The sequence below is a fragment of the Scomber japonicus genome, chromosome 13 (genome assembly GCF_027409825.1).
Source record: "Scomber japonicus isolate fScoJap1 chromosome 13, fScoJap1.pri, whole genome shotgun sequence".
Classification (NCBI taxonomy): Eukaryota; Metazoa; Chordata; class Actinopteri; order Scombriformes; family Scombridae; genus Scomber; species Scomber japonicus.
In genome coordinates this window covers 10,203,032-10,222,854 of record NC_070590.1, presented here as the reverse complement: position 1 = coordinate 10,222,854, position 19,823 = coordinate 10,203,032, and the positions used below count along the sequence as shown (strand labels likewise).

The 19,823-nt window shown below is 38.8% G+C and overlaps 1 protein-coding gene across 1 annotated transcript in view; it reads right to left on the bottom strand.

The window, feature by feature from the left end:
* Positions 1 to 5,131: 5,131 nt before the first annotated feature.
* The window catches only part of acsl6 (acyl-CoA synthetase long chain family member 6), a 34,040-nt gene continuing 19,348 nt past the window's right edge, over positions 5,132 to 19,823 (bottom strand). The window contains exons 7-21 of the mRNA XM_053332303.1: positions 19,555 to 19,733; positions 18,303 to 18,335; positions 17,983 to 18,034; positions 16,279 to 16,352; positions 16,092 to 16,169; positions 13,222 to 13,356; positions 12,490 to 12,624; positions 11,955 to 12,050; positions 10,809 to 10,881; positions 8,431 to 8,519; positions 7,877 to 7,993; positions 7,620 to 7,763; positions 7,275 to 7,376; positions 7,095 to 7,166; positions 5,132 to 6,625 (exon numbers count right to left, since the gene is read on the bottom strand). Of these exons, the coding sequence (XP_053188278.1) occupies positions 6,485 to 6,625; positions 7,095 to 7,166; positions 7,275 to 7,376; positions 7,620 to 7,763; positions 7,877 to 7,993; positions 8,431 to 8,519; positions 10,809 to 10,881; positions 11,955 to 12,050; positions 12,490 to 12,624; positions 13,222 to 13,356; positions 16,092 to 16,169; positions 16,279 to 16,352; positions 17,983 to 18,034; positions 18,303 to 18,335; positions 19,555 to 19,733 (1,520 nt within the window). The 3' untranslated portion in view covers positions 5,132 to 6,484. The remainder of the gene's footprint in view (positions 6,626 to 7,094; positions 7,167 to 7,274; positions 7,377 to 7,619; positions 7,764 to 7,876; positions 7,994 to 8,430; positions 8,520 to 10,808; positions 10,882 to 11,954; positions 12,051 to 12,489; positions 12,625 to 13,221; positions 13,357 to 16,091; positions 16,170 to 16,278; positions 16,353 to 17,982; positions 18,035 to 18,302; positions 18,336 to 19,554; positions 19,734 to 19,823) is intronic.

The following is a 19,823-nucleotide window of genomic DNA, read 5'->3' as shown; positions in this document are numbered from 1 at the left end:
GGTATGCACGTAGTTGGTCAGGGGTTCATCCTACAGCAAGATAATGACCCAAAACATAAGTCCAAGCTATGCCAAAAAAGACGAAGATGGTAAGCTTGAAAACATTTTTTCAATAAAAAAAACTGGAAAAATTGGGGTGTTCCAGAACTTTTGACCGGTAGTATACATGGAAATGGTTAAAGATTAAATGCCTGAGACTAGGTGATGACAATCGGCCTGGAAAAGCAGCTGAGAATTCCACCATACATCACCCAGTCTGACTTGAGACCCAACATCATCTTGGTCTCTGAGGGCACAAAGCAACTTATTCTGCTGGAGCTAACAGTGCCCTGGGAGGAGACGATGGAAGCTCAAGAAAGGAAGAGGGCAAAGTACCAAGAGCTCGTACAAAATTGTCGGAAGAACAGGTGGAGGACCAGGTGCATGCCAGTGGAGGTGGGCAGCAGGAGCCACACCCTGAGCAGGGCCTATGGAGAGCTGGGGATAATAATAATAACACTGTATGAAGCTGTTGGCATGACATTTGTAGGTTCATATGAACTTGTAACTTCTGATATGCACCTTACATCATCACGCACAATTGTTTTACGATTGTGTTATGTATTCTTGTCTTGTTTTGTATGTGTTTGTGTGTGTGTGTGTGTGTGTGTGTGTGTGTGTGTGTGTGTGTGTGTGTGTAACCTGCCAGGGGACAACAGATGCAAACTAGAAAATTTTGCAATTTCATAAGAAATTGCGTGTGGGAGCTGCAAACTGCCAGACGCATCCCTCGCAAACTGCCAGATGCAGCCGCTGCCACCATTCCTGTTATTGCTACCTTCACTGCAGATTTCTGTTGGAGCAGCAATTATTCAACATTTTGTGGCGCCACCTACAGGTGAAGTTTCATTAAATACCACAAAGGTGTTCAATATCCCCATCTGTACAATTCTGCTGTCATCATAGAAGGTTGACATTAAAAGATATGGAACTTAATAAGTCATATGTTGGTGTTTCACTAATGGCCACAAGGTGGGGCTATTGGCTCCATGTTTCACTATATCGTACACATTGACATGGAGAACTAATGTACCAAGTTTCATTTCATTGAAGACAACAGAACTGTAGGAATATTGTGTTATAATATTACAGTAGCGCCCCCATTTGGTAAAATTGTATCAAATTTTACATAATGGTACAGTGCCACCATGTGTACAAGATTATCAAATTTGGTGTTGATCCGAATCGGCATTGAAGAGTTATTGATCGTTAAATGCATCAGGCCACGCCCCCAAAAGTTTGCTAACAAAATACGGACAAACGGTATGGGTTACCAAAAAACGAAGATAATAGCTGTGTTCGGGGTCCTCTAAACATGTTGTGTACCAAGTTTGGTGAAGATTGGATGAAAAATGTGCCAAAAGTAGTAAAAAATGTATTTTTCAAAAAAATCAAAATGGCGGAAAAATGTTCTAGACGCAAATGGGCGTGGCCTATATCAGTCTACTTGGTACCATCCAAGGAACACACTGTGCAAAGATTGTTTGAATACGCCTTACGGTTCATGAGTTATAAGCCAAAATGTAAAACATGTAATAACTGACCACATGGTGGCGCTACAGATCATTCTTTACAATATGTGAAGCATTTGCTCATGGGCCACCTGTAGTTGAAGTTTGAACACTTTAGCACTTTTACTTCTTGAGATATGAGCTTTCAAACATCGCTCCCATTGACTTTCCATTATAAATTTTAATGTTTTAAAAAATTATATAAAATCAATGGAATATGTTAGAGATATGAAAAGTAATAGCACACATCTCCTTATGGATATGTACAATTTGACATTGAAACGAAGTTGATACGACAAATCGTGTAGGACTAGTTACGCTACGAAAAACGGCGAAATAATAATAATAAATAATAAATAAATAAATAAATAAAGAGCGAAGATAACATAGTGTGGGAGCTTTGCAGCTCCCACACAATGAGAACATGCAAAATCCTAAAATAAGTCATATAAGGACAGTACATGAGCTTTGTGTAGTGACCAAAAGAACAAGATCGTGGGTACAAGCGCACAAGCATACCCTCCTATGATGTGGTTCAGACATCTAGTTAGGATGCCTCCCGGACGCCTCCCTGGTGAGGTGGACAAAGTGGCTGGGGAGAGGGAAGTCTGGGCTTCCCTGCTTAGGCTGCTGCCCCCACGACCTGACCCCGGATAATCGGCAGAAGACGGATGGACGGACGGAGGACAGTGCAGTTTGATGAAATGACAAGTGCAAAGATTAAAAGAAATATGTTAAATGTAAATTTCTGCTTGAAAACCACATCTTTATCCCATTTATATGGAAATGGTTAAATATTTGATCTACATGGACACACCCTGAGTGTGTGATTTAACATTATTTAACCACTTAACACACGCCCCTGTTTTTTATGCTGTTAGCCTAAACGACATGCCCAAGTTGTGAGCAGCACAGATCCCACATAGTTTGAGACTCAGAGATGTGTCTGGTATCATTGGAAAGGAAACACTCTCAGGATTCTTGTAAAAGTGTCTGTGTGATTCTGTGACTTACTGACAAAGAGTGGCAGAGGTTACAATGATGGGGTTGTTTACTCGCCCATAGGTTTGCCTTTACAATGACATGTGTACAGACATTCAGGGACCTCTCAGCAGGATATAGACACAATGAGGCCACAGCCACATGTCTTGGCTTCATGCAGTCCAAATTTGGAGTCAAATGACCAAAAGATGAATTTTTCAGAATTATTTTTCAACAGGTATGTCCATGCGTTTTCCTCAGGTCCTTTTTGGAGACTCCAAATGGACACTTGGTTACCAAAGCTGTATAACCGCAATCAAACACCTATAACTTCACATCCCCTTTGCCTACAATCAAATGAAAGCTGACGCCATATTATTATTATTATTATTATTATTATTACATATAACCATATTTTTTGTTTGGCCATATCTATCTATCTATCTATCTGTTTATTTTGGTATAAGTCATATGTTAAGTCGAAGAAGAACCAACCGTGTACCAAAATGCCGTGTGCGTAATGATATATGGTTCAACTCTTTTACGCACCGGGCGCACGCTGGTTACGCTTGGAGTTTGTTTATGGACAGCCAAACGTAATAGCTTAGTGTCATACACCGTTGGAAACCTCTGACTATTGGCTAAAAGGTTATCAACTTCATTTCACCGAATATTTCCATAGGCTAGAACAGCTGTCAATCAAATCCGTGTCGTCATTGTTGTCGGTCACATGTCCTCATTGGCTTTGGAGACATGTACTGCCTAATCCTAAACACCGATTGGCTTGTGTGTGGTGTCGTCAGAAGCAGGAGAGGCTCACGGTCGTAAACATCTAGTCACGTGTACTCTGAGATGGACGTGCAGGTCAGGAAATGACGTAAAAGGGACCGTATATGGTTTGTTATTTGTGTTATTACGTTACGTGTTGGACTAAATACATGGACATATTGAGGAAAGTATTCCGGTTTTATGGAAACGGATTTCATATTTCATAAGAATGGATATTTGGCGAGCTGTACAGAAAGTCCTGAGTCATAAGATGATCGTTGTGGATAAAGAGAAGACTTTGAAGGTATGTAGCATTATAGCTGTTCTTACTTTAGCTGAGTGGCTAGCCGAGCTAATCGCTAATACTATTACGGCTGTGAGCAACCATATAAGTCGTGAGTGGTCTTGAATGAATCAGGACAATCTAAGCTTTCCAACGATGTACGGCATGAATATATATGTTTAAGGGTTGGTGTTTAAAACATCCAGAAGAACGTGTGGCTACCTCCTAACATCCGTCCTGTCCCGTAAACGGAACAGCGTGCGTTAAGTGGTTAATGAAATATTATTCATATTATATTCATATTAAATATCCTCTGCCACATTGTCTTTGACATATAAATATATGATAATGCCGTTTTAGAGTATGATCGGCCGTCAGTCAACAGTTGAAATGGAATGCAGCCAACAGACAACTAAACAGTAGTCGGACGTGCCCACAACTCACTGCTCCTCACTATCAAAACCCTACAATAAAGAAACAGGCTACTGGTTCTTTACTCAGCCCCTCAGATAAACATCTGTCTGAAACAATATTTTGTGCCTCTGACTTGACTTAAAATCTATTTCTTTTAAAGTACTCAGTGGACGTTTTGTCTGCTTTGATGCCACTGTGCCACTGTGGTTGACAATGGTGGTATGGTGAGTGTACCGTGTATTATCAATAGTTTTCACTGCCATCTAGTGACCACAGAGAGTTATTCCAGCATTAAAAGTTAAATTTAAATTGAGGATATAGTCATTAAATATCCCCCTCAGACATGTTTCAAGGTGTATAACAGACATGCTTAACACTTTTATTTGAATAATAATTTGTCTGATATGGTTTTTCCATTTAAAAAAAGTTCAATTTATCTTTTTAAAATCCTTAAAATTACATCTCCTCCTTGCCCCACATTACCCCTTTTGGCTTGTTATTCTCAACAAGGCCTTTGGTAAGAGCTCCTTGTCGGATTTCAGATGTTTATACAAGCCACCAGCAGGTTCAACCAAAGATATAATTCACTTCTTAATTTCTTGGTGGTGGTTTCATTTAAATAATTGTTTGAAGAAGTGTGTACTACAGAACTTTGTTCTTTCCTGCCACATTTATCCACTTGTGAACAGATTTATCTTGTGACCCTTTGACCTGACCAGGTTGAGAAACACTGGAGTAGGCTACTATGTTATCAAAGCTGAACATAAAGTAGTTAAAACTAGCTCCACCTTGACCAGTTACAACAATGACATGCTGCTTATGGATTGATGCAACAGTACTAAGAATCTGGTATTGTAGGCTAATAATTTCTGTACTTTTACCTTGGTTGAATATTAAATGCTGGACATTTATGTAATGGAGTATTTTTACTTTATATTATTGATACTTTTACCTAAATAAAGAATCGTGAGTACTTCCTCCAGAGAGCAGTTCAATTTGTTTTTAACACCTGCAAGAAAGACACAATAGGACGCTAATACTTGCATTTTCAAACACTGAATACATCATAAAAAGAAAACAAGACACCAATTTAAAATCATTCCAGAATATCTTTTATTTCATTGCCCTTGTCCTATTCCTTGCCCTCCCTTGTCTTTATTGCTGCACTCAATCATTACAAGGATATGGTGCTGATTCCGTTTTACAGCAGAATAGATAAATAAATAAGTACAATTCATCTCACTACACGCAAAAAGAGAGAAAAAATCCATTCAAACCATTGATTCAATAAATATGCTTACATCTAGCTGTCCTCATTTATGTACATCCACATTGTTTATGCTTTGGGACGGTAATCAACTTAGAAAGCCTATACATTACTTCTATATGTAAACCCTCAAAAAAAAAAAAAAAAAAAAAAAAACCAAAAAAACATTTCTTTTGTTTAAAAGTCGATGGTTGTTCTATTTTCCTTCAGTGAGTGGAATTCGTCAGCTTTGCCTACATTACAAAGCCTTGCACTAGCAGCAGTGGCTGTGGGCAGCTGCATACAACCTGCTATTAATGGCCACAAAGAAATCTTTTTCAAGTCAAATGCTAACGGTCCCAGCATTGCAGGGCAAACTGCATGCATTGCCCTGAGCCCTGGTTTTGCATTATTTCTTTTTTTTCCCGTTTACCTGACATACTCTTTGTGCAAAAGTGGACGAAAAGAAAGTTGTGATAATGCTGAGAGAGTGAACCTTGATGATTGTTACAGTGCGCCAGTCCTTCATATAAACAAGGAGCATGCATGCTAAACTGATGATTGCAGCCATGTAGAAATGAATGAATGAATGAATGAATAAATGAATGAATGAGAGAATACATGAACGGTAAATTGGAAGTGGTGCTAACATCAAGATGCTCTACATAGAATAGTATGCAATGATTTGAAAGGCAGGAGCTGCTACTCTTCTGACATTATCTTAAATTCTGACCTTAAACAGAAAAATGCAGTTTTGGTCTATTTGCACAATGTCTGGTTTTAAGTTTAATCCCTTAATGGCACTGCTGTCTGCAGCTTGTTCAATCAAATTAAAATCTACTGTTGTCCGCTGGGGATGAAGTCCATTACTGCCCCACCAAGGTGTCAGCATTATCACACATCTAAAAATCTCCTTGAGCTACACTATAGACAAAGACATCACACTTGCTGTCGTACAACTGTGGTTTTAACTCGTGTTTGGTTGGGAGGTTTGGAGTGATGGTGGAAAGAGGAGAGGCTGAGTGATAGTTAGAAATGGACTGCTCAACGTAAAAAGTGCTGATGAGTTTTTGCTGCTGGGGACAGAGCATTTGATGGTTTGTTTGAGTGGATAGCAGAGAGCAGGGCCAGGTTTTCCCAAAGCATGTTAAGACTAAGGTGTAACATATTTGTCCCGACACATGTCAGTGGTCATAGATCTTAGTGTTAAGATGCTTGAAGGGAAATGAGGTCTGCTGGCCTTCACATAGAGATGCTGTTGTAGAGCTGTGCGATCTTATCCTTGAAGAACTCCTTCAGCTCTGATCTCTTGGCCTTTAATGTTGGAGTAAGGAGACCGTTTTCAATGGAGAACATCTCATTGTGGATGTAGATGTTCTTTACCTTTAAGAGGAAAGATAATCAGAAATCATTAGTTAAGTTAAGGTTGTTGGCATTATTTCTCAGACTATTACTTTTACATTTTCAGGAGAACATCACCTTTATGTCAATCACAATTCTTTTAGGCTGATTTTAGTGATATTTGTTTTTTAACCTTTATTTATGGGTGAAATTTAGCTTCCTGTTCTTTTTCTCATCCATAAACCTGAAGATGTTTAGCAATATATAGTCATCACAGTATCTATAACCTGCTTCAGTAAAAATATTTATTGTTCGCTCAGCTGTCTTACTTTAGGACTATATAAAGATATATAGCACATGATCATATTATAGCCTCAAGACCAAGGTTATTTCACATATTTTCCTAAGATACTATGAAAAATACTGCTACAACAAAAGGCAGACCAAATACCCATATTGCATTTTTTTGCCTGAACCCCAAACATATGATACAGTGTAGCCGCATGCCTACCTGCTCAAAAGAGTGGAGACAACTGGCTTTGCCCAGACGCACCAAATCTTCAAGGATTGCCTTCTTCAGAACCTGTTAACAAAAGACATACTCATCCTTAAAGTTCTCAGCATCTATTATTACCAGCACAATTTGGAGGTTGATTATATAAAACAAGTGTTTGTGCGACGCGACACCTACTGTGTTTTTACAGAGGTCTTTATAGGTGCCTATTATGCCTTTCTTCTTGGCCCATTCAGGCATCACTTCTGGGTCAGGAACCACAATTCCCACCAAACAGGACTGTGAAGTTTAAACAAACATAAGATAAAGATTGTGTACTAATTCAGCATTAGCACTAGGTAGGTGAGCATGTACTTTATTTGTCATTTGGAGTAAGAAGTTCAGTACAGACATACTCTCAGGATCTCAGGAGCTACTAATACTTTAACATCTTGGAAAAGCTAAGAATTTGAGCAGGAAATCTGCACCACATCAAAGTCTATGAGACATCAAGATACTAAGTAAGTCTGTCAGTGCTCTTGCCTGCAGGCTGTCTCCATGAACATAGAGCTGTGCCACAGGTTCACTCCTAATGTAGATGTTCTCGATCTTCTCAGGGGAGATGTACTCGCCCTGCGCCAGCTTGAAGATGTGCTTCTTCCTGTCAATGATCTTCAAAGTGCCATTCTAGAGTAGAGGAGAGGTTAAACAAAAAGATGATGAGAGGAGGACACAGGATAAAAAGCCCTCCTGTACACATGCTACAACTTAAAATGCACCACTATTATGCATGTACATACAGATAACCATTTGCCGATGTCTCCGGTGTGGAGCCAGCCATCAGTGTCCAGCGTCTCAGCAGTCCTCTCCGGGTCTTTTAGGTAGCCCTTGAAAACATTTGGTCCCTTCACACAAACCTGGATGGGAGATCAGAAAAGTGCACAATGGTCAGGGTTGGAGGTAAAACATGTGCACTGTACCCTATACTAACACTATAATGTTTGTAAAAGCTGTTATTATTCTTGTAAAAATGTTCTAGATTTATTTAAACTTTTTTTCCATTCTTAAAATGAATTGAAAAAGCTAAGAGTTATTATCTCAATGGTGTTATGGTCTCTTTGTGTGTGTTTACATATCAGCTCTTTATTAGAAAAAAAAAAAGATTAAAATAACAACTAACTTTGTAAAAACTGCATAGTCATAAAACTGCTTGCAACTGCTTTTCACAACTCATACCTGACCTTGTTTCTTTATCTTGATGTTTTATGATTTTCAGATCCGGGTGGCATTATAAAACTTATGAGCTTAGAGTTAACAGTCTAAACACTCACATGTGAGTCTGACTATTGCTCACCTCTCCCTCCCCCTTTGAGGCAAAGTAGTTCTTCTCAGGAACATCCACCAGTTTGATAAGGTTACACGGCAGCGGGGCCCCAACGTGTTCTACGAGTCAAAAAAAGAAAAATGATTAGAAACTCACCAAAAAATACTTCTTTAAACCTCATATTTTTTATAGGACAGATTAATAAATAGAGTATCAGAACTGAGCAGCAGGGGGTGATGTAAGACTACATTTTGATATCAGATAACATCACCACCTGGCTATCAGGCATTCTTTTGATTACTGCCCCTGTTGAAAGTAGCACAGTAGGCTATGGCACCATTTACTGTCTGCTATGCAAACATATACATAACGTGCCATTTAGCTCTGATTATTTGTTTCAACCAAAAAATATGAGTTCAAAGACCAAGTAAACTACTTTGAATCAGATTTTAAATGAGGAACATTTTAGATTTACATATGCATAGTTTTACTAAATTATGTTCTATACTAAACTCACACATCAGCAAATGCAAAGTATCTGTAGCCTACTTGAGTGCTGTTTTTGTGTTTCATGTATGTTTTTTAGCTGCATTTACAGTTAATAGAGTAAATGTGTTTATGTCTTTACTGACCCAGACAATAATTCAGACCTTTGTACAAGAAGCAAAAATAAAATAGGCTGGTAAAGACTTGACTGACTCACGTACCAAAGTGAGACAGTCAAGTGCTAGGCCACAGGTCAAAGGTTATGATTGAGAATTACCGAATATTTCATATCAACAATTATATAAGTGATATTAGAATAATGTAATTCTGCATTTTTAGTTTTTCTCAGGTATTTTTTACAGAAGCCGATTGTACTGGATGGTCATAGTGATTTGTTATGATAAAAGGAAGACACCCACACACTGTATTATACGCTCCCGTGATTTAATTACAAACACATAATGATTTGTTACCCATGCTATCTGAGGTCAAGAGGTTTATAATAGGCAAGAAGCCAATGACTTGACTCACACATTGCTGCTTTATGAGGTATGCTATTTATATGGAGGTGGTAACACAATAATTACACTAATGCTAACACACTAAAAAGGTTTACACACATTACAAAACCATTATCAATGAAAATATCTGTTCATACAAAAATGATCTGTGGGATCTTCTCCTTCTACTGTTAGATCAAGGTGCTTACTGTAATTCCCCTACTGACCGTACCGACAAAAACACTTGTTGAAGCTTTGTTTTCACAGTAGCCAGGACATTTTGTGTAGTGTTATTCTGTATTATGTGTTCAGTGATATTTATGCATGACCAGACTTGGTCACAGTCATTTGACTATAGGCTAGACTGTAACTACATACATGCACATGGACAAAGAATGTGGAAACCTGGAAAGCCTTCTCAGTGTACTGTCTGTGCTAGCTGGATTACCTCTGGAATGTACAGGGCACTATGTTGGGATACTTGGACTCTTTCCAGTATCCTGCACACATCCCACCCCTGCACTGTAACATGATCCTTTACTATGACAATAATAATGACCTCTCTGTCACAATGATGGATTTGGCTCCCAGACCATTAAATGCTTGCAAGGTTTCAGATTCTATCAAAAGATAACTTTTTAAAAACATTTCTGAAGGAACATTTTGAAGCTTAATATGTAGATGATGTGTCTTTGATTATAATAATGATAATTACTAAAAGTTATATTGACTACAAACTAAGTTAGATAACACAGTCAGTAATAACAACAACAAGTCTACATGATTACATTTGGGTTATTGGAAATTTACCATCAGGGCCAAGAGGTTTAACACAACAGTACTGCTTCAAAGGGTAAATACAGACAGAGCTACTTGTTTTTGTACACGCATGTTGACTTTGGCACTGACCTACTAAGGAATTCTAACTGTAAATAATGTTGCCTTTCTTCCCCGGGTGCCTTTTCTTCTCAAGCCTCGATCTACTGTATGACAGCATCCGCCTCACTACCCCGCCCTTTTGCTCTTGTCTGCTGAATTCAATCTGTAACATGCTTATCAGGTGCTGATAAGGCCTGAAAGACTGTATCTAAGCAGCTGTGACTCTCATAGCAGACACAATTTTGAACTGATCATACACAAGTATATGATGTAAAAAATAGTATTTGTTATCTGGTTCTGCTTCTATTTAAGATGTGAGAAATTTCATTAAAAAAGGACACTTATCAAAGTTACAAATACTCTGACCTCAATTAAACACTATTCCAACGTGGGAGCTATTTATTCCTTAAAATCATGACTCAACCTTATCACTTTTAGACCTTTGAACTGAGTCTAGAGTTAAGTAAACATGTGCATTATGTTGGCAAAGGTAAGGAAGAGCTCACTTAGTTTTCTAGGCCTGTTGCATAATCACAGTCTCACCTGTTGTCCAGTCTCCAGGTGTGGTGAAGGTGCAGCCAGCTGTGCATTCTGTCTGGCCGTACGCCTCGTAAACCTACAGAAACACAGACAATGTGGAAAGGAGGGGTGTGTGAAGGACTTGCGTGCAAGTACAATGAAATTCAAAATCCAAGGCAGAGAACGGAGCTCAATTAAAAAGTAACAAATAGTAAAATAATAGGGCGAGATAAAATACATATACGCAACCATACATATACATACAAAAGGGAACTCAGTCATACAAAAGTGCCAACATACCTTTCACATTCACAGTAATAATATTGCACAAGTTGATTTATTGTACTTTGGTGTTTGTGAGGTTTATGTGTTGTTAGGTATGAGTTCAGGTTTGTAAGCTTGTGTTCAATGTGGTAATGGCTTTGGAATAAAAGCTGTTTAACAGTCTGGTGGTTCGGGTTTTAACTGCCCAGTAACGCCTGCCTGAGGGCAGGAGTTCAAACAGATGATGGGCTGGGTGGGATGGGTCCTGCAGAATGTTGGTGGCTTTCTAAAGACAGCGGCAGTTGAAAATGTCTTCCAGGGTGAGCAGGTGTGTTTTTGTTATTTTTTGTGCGGCTTTGATAACCCTGCAGGGCCTTTTTATCTGCTGCAGAGCTGCTGCCATACCACACAAGGATCCCATAGGTCAGAACACTCTCCACCGAACAGTGGTAGAAGGACAGCAGCAGGTGTTGTGGGAGGTTGAGCTGAGAGCCCTCAGGAATTATAGTCGCTGCTGTGCCTTACCAATCAGGCAGTGAGTATTCTTTGTCTATGTAAGATCCTCAGAAAGGAACTTAAAAGTAGCCACCTTCTCCACACTTAGCCCATTTATCTCCAGCGGCTGATGATAATTTGTTTTCCTCCTGAAATTAACAATCATTTCTTTTGTTTTCTTTCTGTGTATCTGTGCGTGCTCTGGCTGATATGTACCTATCTTTGTGAGGATCCATTTGAGATTTTTAGAGGTGAATAGTTCAGTCTTTTAGGGCAAATGTTAGAACTAAAGTTAGAGTCAGGGTTTTGGTTTGGCATGTAGTTGTGAGGTTAGTCCTAGTGTTCAGAGAGTCTCCACACGTATAGAAGTATAGAAGTAGAAGATGTAGTGTGTGTGTGTGTGTCTCTGACCTGGCATCCAAGAGCTGCTCGGAGGAATCCCAAGACATTGGGCGAGGTAGGAGCCGCTCCTGTTATAATCATCCTCAGTCTTCCTCCAAGGCTGGCCTGCACAAACACGTCATTAATATTGGGGGGTTATTTTCTATTTTTGTCAACAAGCAAAAAACTCTTGCATTTCGTGCATTTGCAGCTTGAACACTAGTTCAACTCCACCTCTCTTCCTTCTTTTATTGGGCATTTTATGAACTGTTGTCATCACAACTAACACCTTTTAACTGTAAATGACCATAAACAAGGTCATCTTGCAGGTTGTGTGGGAACATACAATCCAGGTGAAAATTAGTTATTTTAAAATTAAAATAGAATCAGAGAGTCTTATCAAACAGGTATGACAGAATCATGATACATGGTGGAATTGATCCTTTACCTTAAATTTGTCTCTGAAATATAACATAACATAACCCGATGAAATTAGCAGTGGCAGTGTAATAGCATATAGGATATGCTGTGGCGATGGTGTTGCAGGATATCAAACACTGTATACCTGAATCTTACTGAAGAAGATTTTGTCCCAGATGCTGTCACTGCGAATGATCCCACTGCTAACCTCAGCACTTTTTCTCTTGGCAGCAAAGTTAAGCAGCCAACGCTTCAATGGGGTGTTAGCCTGGCTGAAAATCTGCAGAGGAGACACAAAACACATATTATTTAGTTGGGGACAGGACCTTCTCCTTCCGCCTGCTGAAAACATTTAAATCTATTTTTTTAAATTGCCCCTAAATTATCAAGAAGTAGGCAAAACTACAGTGCAAGAACATAACTTTAATGTCTCCTTCTTTGATGTCTTTTTAAAAACATTTTTTTTACAGATTACAGAACTTGCATTTCTGAAGAAATTACACACTCACGCACCCAGACCTTTGAATCAGCCTTCTCCACTAGGTCGAGTTGACAATTCTCTCTGATACCATGCACCTGAAATGCATTCTGAAATGCTGAAAACCTCTAACCTTAAACCACAACTACAGTACTGGATGGCAAAGATTTTCAATTGACTCATAAAGACTGTAACCAATTTCATAAGACTTTCGAACCACAAATTTGTGGTTTAAAAATGTTCACAGTGTGTGTTGGTTTCCCAGACAGTGCCATTTTTTACAGCTGGTGTTTTGCTTGGGAGATTCTTAGCTAAACAAGCTGAAATGCACCATTGTCAGAAGAGCAAGCAAACAGCACTTTCTTTGAAAGTCTTTCCTGTAGTATCTGTTTATCTCACCTTGTCATACATGCGGTTGAGCAGTCGAGGCACCACAGGGAAAATGGTCGGCCGCAGGGCCTTCATGTCATCTGAGAGGAGACGGATGTCGCCTTGATAAAACCCAATCCGTCCCCCATGACAGTACACCACAGACTGCAAACAGACACAAATAGTGAGCTTCCAGCTATTATCCATCCATATAAATTCCACATAAATTTATATTCATATTGAACTTTTCAAAACATTTTTACAACACTCAAAATAATTCAAACTGCATTAGAGAGAAAAGACACCCTTTATATTTATGAAATTCTGATTGATACTTTGTGGTGAGTGGCCACATTAGTATTATACTAAAGAATAGTACTAATACTAGTAATAAGAGATACATGTACTTGATGGTGAATGGTTAAATTACTGATAAACTAACAAACATCAGTTGGGCATTTGTGTGAAGGCTTTTCATTCCCACACTCTTCTGAAATGTCATGTCATTGAAAAAAGGAGAGTCTGAACTAAAATTAACTTACAATAACTGAGTTGTTTTGCAAAAGCCAGTTTACTGTACAGTGTCTGCTAAGGCACAGCTTCTCTGAGGAAATACTGCTGCTCACAGCTGGCTGTTCAAGTCTGCAGCCACAGAAGTAGTTTATTACTCAGTAATGATGCACTAATCAGTACTGAAACTTCTCAGTGCTACTCTCTTAACCTCAGGTAGCTGCGCCCAGGGGGAAAAAGACAAGAGTGGATGTTGATGACTACATTTTAGTAATTTTGACTCAAATGAACAACTAACAAATCACAAAATTAACAAATGAATGTGCAGTATGCAAATTTTGCTGCAACTTGGAGACAGACTGTTGGGGACTGTGAGGAATATACATGTATTTGAATGAAAATGACTACTTCCTCAGTTGGCCTAGCTTTAAAAGTGATTTTTCACACACAGGCAACATCCATTTGCAGATTTGCAGATTGTGACACTTCCGCAGACTGAATAGGGAATGAAGGTTAACTTAGCACACACCCTTTTGTTATCATGTGACTATGCCAAAAATGCACCATATGTGGACCTCTTCCTGTTTCTGAGGTTGGCTGAGGACACACTGAAGCCGAAGGTCTGCTCTTTTTTTTCCCCCTTGACTGAGGCATGACAAGATCACATATACAGTGTTGTGTTTGTGTGTGAGACTCTTGAACTTGCTTCTATTGTCTGATCTGTTGTGCCGGCTTCTGGTTAAGTAAGGTGGTTTCCTGAGCCTGAGTCTCACGCCACTGACAGTGTAGCCCGTTGAAGTCAAACAAACCAGGCTGGTTCAACCTGATGCAAGCTAATGACTGTGGTATATGCACATGACTCTTGATATAAACAAGAATTCAAACACATATTCACACTGAATAATCCACTTGATGAAACAATCATACCCAATATTCCTGGGATAATTTAAAACTTTAAGCAGGGGTTTAAATTCATGTAAGGAGACAAAAATACAGCATCAGCACTTTCAGCTGTTTGATGTCAGTTTTTATAACAGATCCTGAACCCATGATGAAAAGCAGTCTGGCAAGACCCACAGCTCTTTGATTGACAGGATTTGACTTAGGTTTTCAGTGAGCGCAACCTCCACTTAGTGTCTTTTTGTCTCTCTCTGAGATCTTCAGGGTAACTGTTGTATTTACTGTCAACATCTAGTCAAAACTTGAAACTAAAACCCCATCGTGAAAAACTGAGGCTAAAGAGTTACCACTGTGAGAGGATTTGTGTCAGGAAAAAACATTTTAGTTTATATAATCAGTCTTGTTTTTGAAATATCATATCCTGAATATCAACAAACCTTTCTCTCCAAAAAACAAACAAAAAGACCTTCATTCATTCATTTGTTCCCAGCAGGAGGGAGAAACAGAGACAAACAACAACCAATGCATTTGGGTGTGATGATAGAAAAAACAAACAAACAAACAAACAAAAAAACAGGAAGTAAGAGAGTATGTGTCTCTATATGCAACCAAATTGCTGTGGGTAATGTGTCCTGACATCTTACACATCATATAAAAGGTAATCCTGCTTTCTGTAATCGTGGCGAGAGATCAAGAAAGACCTGGTGAACACAGGTACATTTCTGGCAAGGAAACTTGATTTCCTCAGGATATAAAGACTTCATCTGATTGTGTTTTCAGAGGAGATGTGTATTTGAAAAAGAAAACATATCCCTGTGGGAGCAATAAAATAAATGACTCATCTCATTCTAACCCAAAAAATCCAATCCCAATTATGACTAAAACTGAAACCTAAAATGAAGCTGTTTTTATTACAGTTGAACAGTAGATGCTTTGTAAAATCCAGAAGGACAAACAGCTCAGTCATTTGTTCCAACAAGAAAGGAGCTCTTTGGGTTGGAGTGACAACACCAATAAATTTCAATATGTCAGATTTGACTTGAAAATGTGGTACGAGGTACAGTAGATTAGTGGCTTGATTAGTGACCAGCTGCAGGTAAACACAGGATTTACAGTAAAACAGTTATCTTTGTTTCCTGTCTTGATCTGATTTGTCTCAACAGCATGATTTCTTATGCACAAAGATAAATTGGTAGACATGTGGATGTGTATACTTCAGTAGTGGGAAATGATGCAACATGCTGACACAGTTGGAAAGTAAAACTAAAGAAAGGAAGAGCAGTGGGCCAGTGAGCAGGGAGCCTCTTTGTCCCTTTCTCTCTATCGCCCACATACTAAGCAATCCCAGATTAATCATCACTTCATAGCAATCATAGCTTCATACACAGATCCTTCCTCTGCCCCCTCCATCCTCCTCAAATCTTGAACAAGCTCATAAGCACATAATTATCTTCTTCCTGTGGTCAAAGACCTGACTTTAGGCCATTTACCTCAATGAGTCTCTCAAACATGTGAGCCAGTGGCAGGAAGGAGATGAGGCAGTCATCTTGGTTGGGGGAAATTACTTTCTGCAGGAGACAGAAAAGTGAAAAAATGGGAGTTAGCAGGAAAAGGATCTGGGGGGTGTGGTTGTAAAAGTTTCTGGCACATAGGCCAAATGAGGACAGGGTCACTCACGTCTGTGACTTTAAGGAAGCCGGAGAAATCTGCCACCACGTTCCCATGGGTGAGCATGACTCCCTTTGGGTTTCCTGTGTAAGTAAACAGGCATCAGACTGACATTACAGAGATGAAACATTCCTCACCCACCCGAGGGTCAGATGTGGAAAGACACATCTAATTCAGCAGTACTTTTACCCACATTTCATGTCTTTCATTTCATGGCTTTTCCATCGTACTTCAGTGTTGAGGAGTGGTAATAAAAGCAGTGACATAAACTGACCGATAGAATACTAAAATTAGTTTGTCACAGAGAGGTGTTGATGTCTTCATATTTACACACTTTAGCACCTGATGGACCACAGCATTTCCTCCCCATTGAACAGTCGGAGATGTGTTTCTATGTGATGTTAGTTGTGGCTATCTTAAGTGTAGATGTAGCTGTTGTAAACTAAGCAATTTCCTGTGACTGATCATTAAAGTATCTATCTATCTATATGTGCTGTGTATCTACTGAAAAGTTCACAAAACTAAACTTAACCTAAACTTAACACACTTTATTTATTTCCTACGTTCACCTACAATCACAAATGTAATCCTGTTTTTCCACTTCCTTTTATTTTCAGGATTATTTGCCTCTAAAATCTATAAATACATTCATTACTATATAAACACACATTCTACTTATGTTAAATTACCAGAATTTGTTTGGAGGATATGCCCTATTATTATTCAAGTGGAAAATTATAGAGTAATGGACCTCCTTGCATGAATTGGTCATTCCTGTAACAGCTTGCAGTTTGTAATGTGGTTCTATGCTTCTGTAATTCTGTAAGGTCAGTCCTTTTTACAAACATACACTGGTTAATATGAAGCAATGACATTTAATTCAAATGTTCCTCTTTCAGTAAATGTCATCCAAGTCCCACAACTGTGAAGAATGCTGTTTTAGATTCAGAGCAGAGTGGATGTCGCAACAAAGACAGAGGGATTTCTTGAGAAATGAAAACCCATCTCTGGAAATTGAACATTACTCTCATAGCCAGCAGGTGGCAGCGTTTCCTGCACTTCAGTGGACTGTAACTAGGGGGAGTTACAGCTACTGTCCCTTGTAAACTGATACTAGCCAGTCCTCATATGACCCCACTCCTGTTCCCTGTTGTGTTGGAGTTTCTGCATTGTTGCTGCTGTGGGTTAACAACTAGCATAAAAACAGCAATGCTCTCTCATGTATCTTTGGCATGTCAGGACATGCTGGAGAATCCAGAGTGAGAACTGATATAATGTGAAGAAGTAGGAGATAAATTATCCACTTGCTATGACATCAGCCTGCTGCTGTGAAGAAATTGCATTCTTTCACAGTAAATACTTCTTCCTGTCTTCTTGAATCATTTATCATGTGAATATGTTTTAAACTCCTCATAGTCCCAGCAATTAGTGAGCTGCCTTTTTGTAAATGTTTTGTCCTCCTTTTACTTATCAAATCTAAATACATTACACATATGACATATGAGCATTTCACAAGAGACAGGAGATCATGCATTTAGAAAACTTGTATCTCTTATGTAATTTCCTGAAGGTAAATATTAGGTAAATACTTATTATTATTATTTAGATGGCTATAAAACATTTTGCAATTAAAGCCCTTGCATCCAATGACATTAGGAGTGCTTTCATTCTTTAAAAAAAAAAGAATGCTGAATGTTAATCACAAATTGTTACCTGTGGTTCCACTGGTGAAACACACAATGGACAGGTCCTCAGGTGCTGGGGGCTGTGGAGAAAAAACTGTATTGATCAGAACGTGAGACTGACATGTAACTTATGGTAAATAAACTGTACTTATATAGAGCCTTCCTAGTCTTTACGACCACTCAAAGCGCTTTACATTACATCTCATTCACACACATTCATACACTGATGGCAGGGGCTACCACGCAGGGTACCAACCTGCACATCAGGAGGAAGTTATAGTAAAAAAAAAAAAATCATTATAGAGTGCATTGTTTCCCATGTAATGTGTGATTTTGTACAGTACTCACTAAAGGTTTTCTGTAGTTCTCTCTGCCCAGAGCCTGTAAGAAATAACAAATCATTATTTGAGGACCTTTTACTATCATGCAATATCTTGGAAAAAATTAGACACAGCTTAAGTCTTCGTTTTGTTAATTCCTTGAATAGTGTGTAAATATAATAGTTTTGTAAATGAATTTTCCAAAGCAAGTCATCGTCTGGAGACAAACATTTGTGGTTTTATGTTGACGGGAAGAGATTACTTTAAGGATTAAGGTTCAGTTCACTAGACATATAAAGTTGGCAAGGCCACATGTGCAGAGTTTATTGCTGAATGTTTGATTGTGTGTCAAGAGTTCAACAGCATTTGCAAAAACTTCTCTCATTTCTTTTAAGTCGCCTGGAAAACTCGATAAGCCGGTATTCTATCATGCTGGCACAGATCAGACGCCTCCATGAGGGTTGCTTGTCACAGAAAAATGATTGCTATGGACACTTGTGACTGCCAACTATACTTTTCTGTGTATGTCTTGGCTGTTTGCAACTCATTGAGATGTCCTCATTTTGCAATGCAACCCTTGCACACTTTATGTAAGTGTGCAAAATGTTTTCCCATGCTCTCTTTCTTTGTCTTTATGATGTGTTCAGAATTTTCATGCATTTACAGAAAAAGAGAAAGAAAGGAAAGTAATCTGCATTTATCTTAATTTGTCCTTCAAGATAGCTTCTCATGTCTGTTTGTTGTGATTGAGCTAATGAAGCATTACCAGTTGCAGGAAACAGTGAAATTACCGTAAATGCACTCTTGAGACATAGAGGCATAACAACACATGACAGCCTATTTTAATGCAATTGGTGTTGTCTGCGTGTGATTTTGTGGTGGTGACATAGCACTTGTGTCATATTTAGACAAGTAGACAATGATCTGACCTTAAGAAGACTCCTGTTTGAAAATTCATGACAAATACATTATTTTTTTGATAATGTGCAAACCAAGTCAAAACATCAGTTTGTTTTGACTGGCTGTTCATGGTATTTCTGTGATGACACAGTCGAATGTTTGTATTATTTTTTTATGTTATTATTATCATTCTTTTATATTCTCTTATTTAAACCTCTCTGAGTATATAGCCTCTCTAAAGAGACTAGCTGATCAGAACTATTTCATATTTGTGTATATTTCTTGATACAGGGTATATTTACATCACTTGCACTGAGCAAATTGCCCATCAGACCCTTTATAGCTTTGCAGTGATTTTATCTTTCTCTTAAATGTCATACCTCGACCTCCTGCAAGGCCTGCACATGGACGCCGCATCCCTTGCCCTGGTCCACTAGGTCAGAGTCAAAGGCATCCATTAGGATGATTCTCTGCAGGTCCGGAGTCTCTTTCCGCTCCACGTTGCCCAGAAGCACCTGAGCTTTCTCTATTTTGTCACAGATGACTGTGGAGATTTCAGCTGAAATGACACACGCACACACAAGCACCCGCACCCTTGTGTGAATACCAGCAGAATAAAAAACAAAAAGGAACAAAACAAATAAAAAAC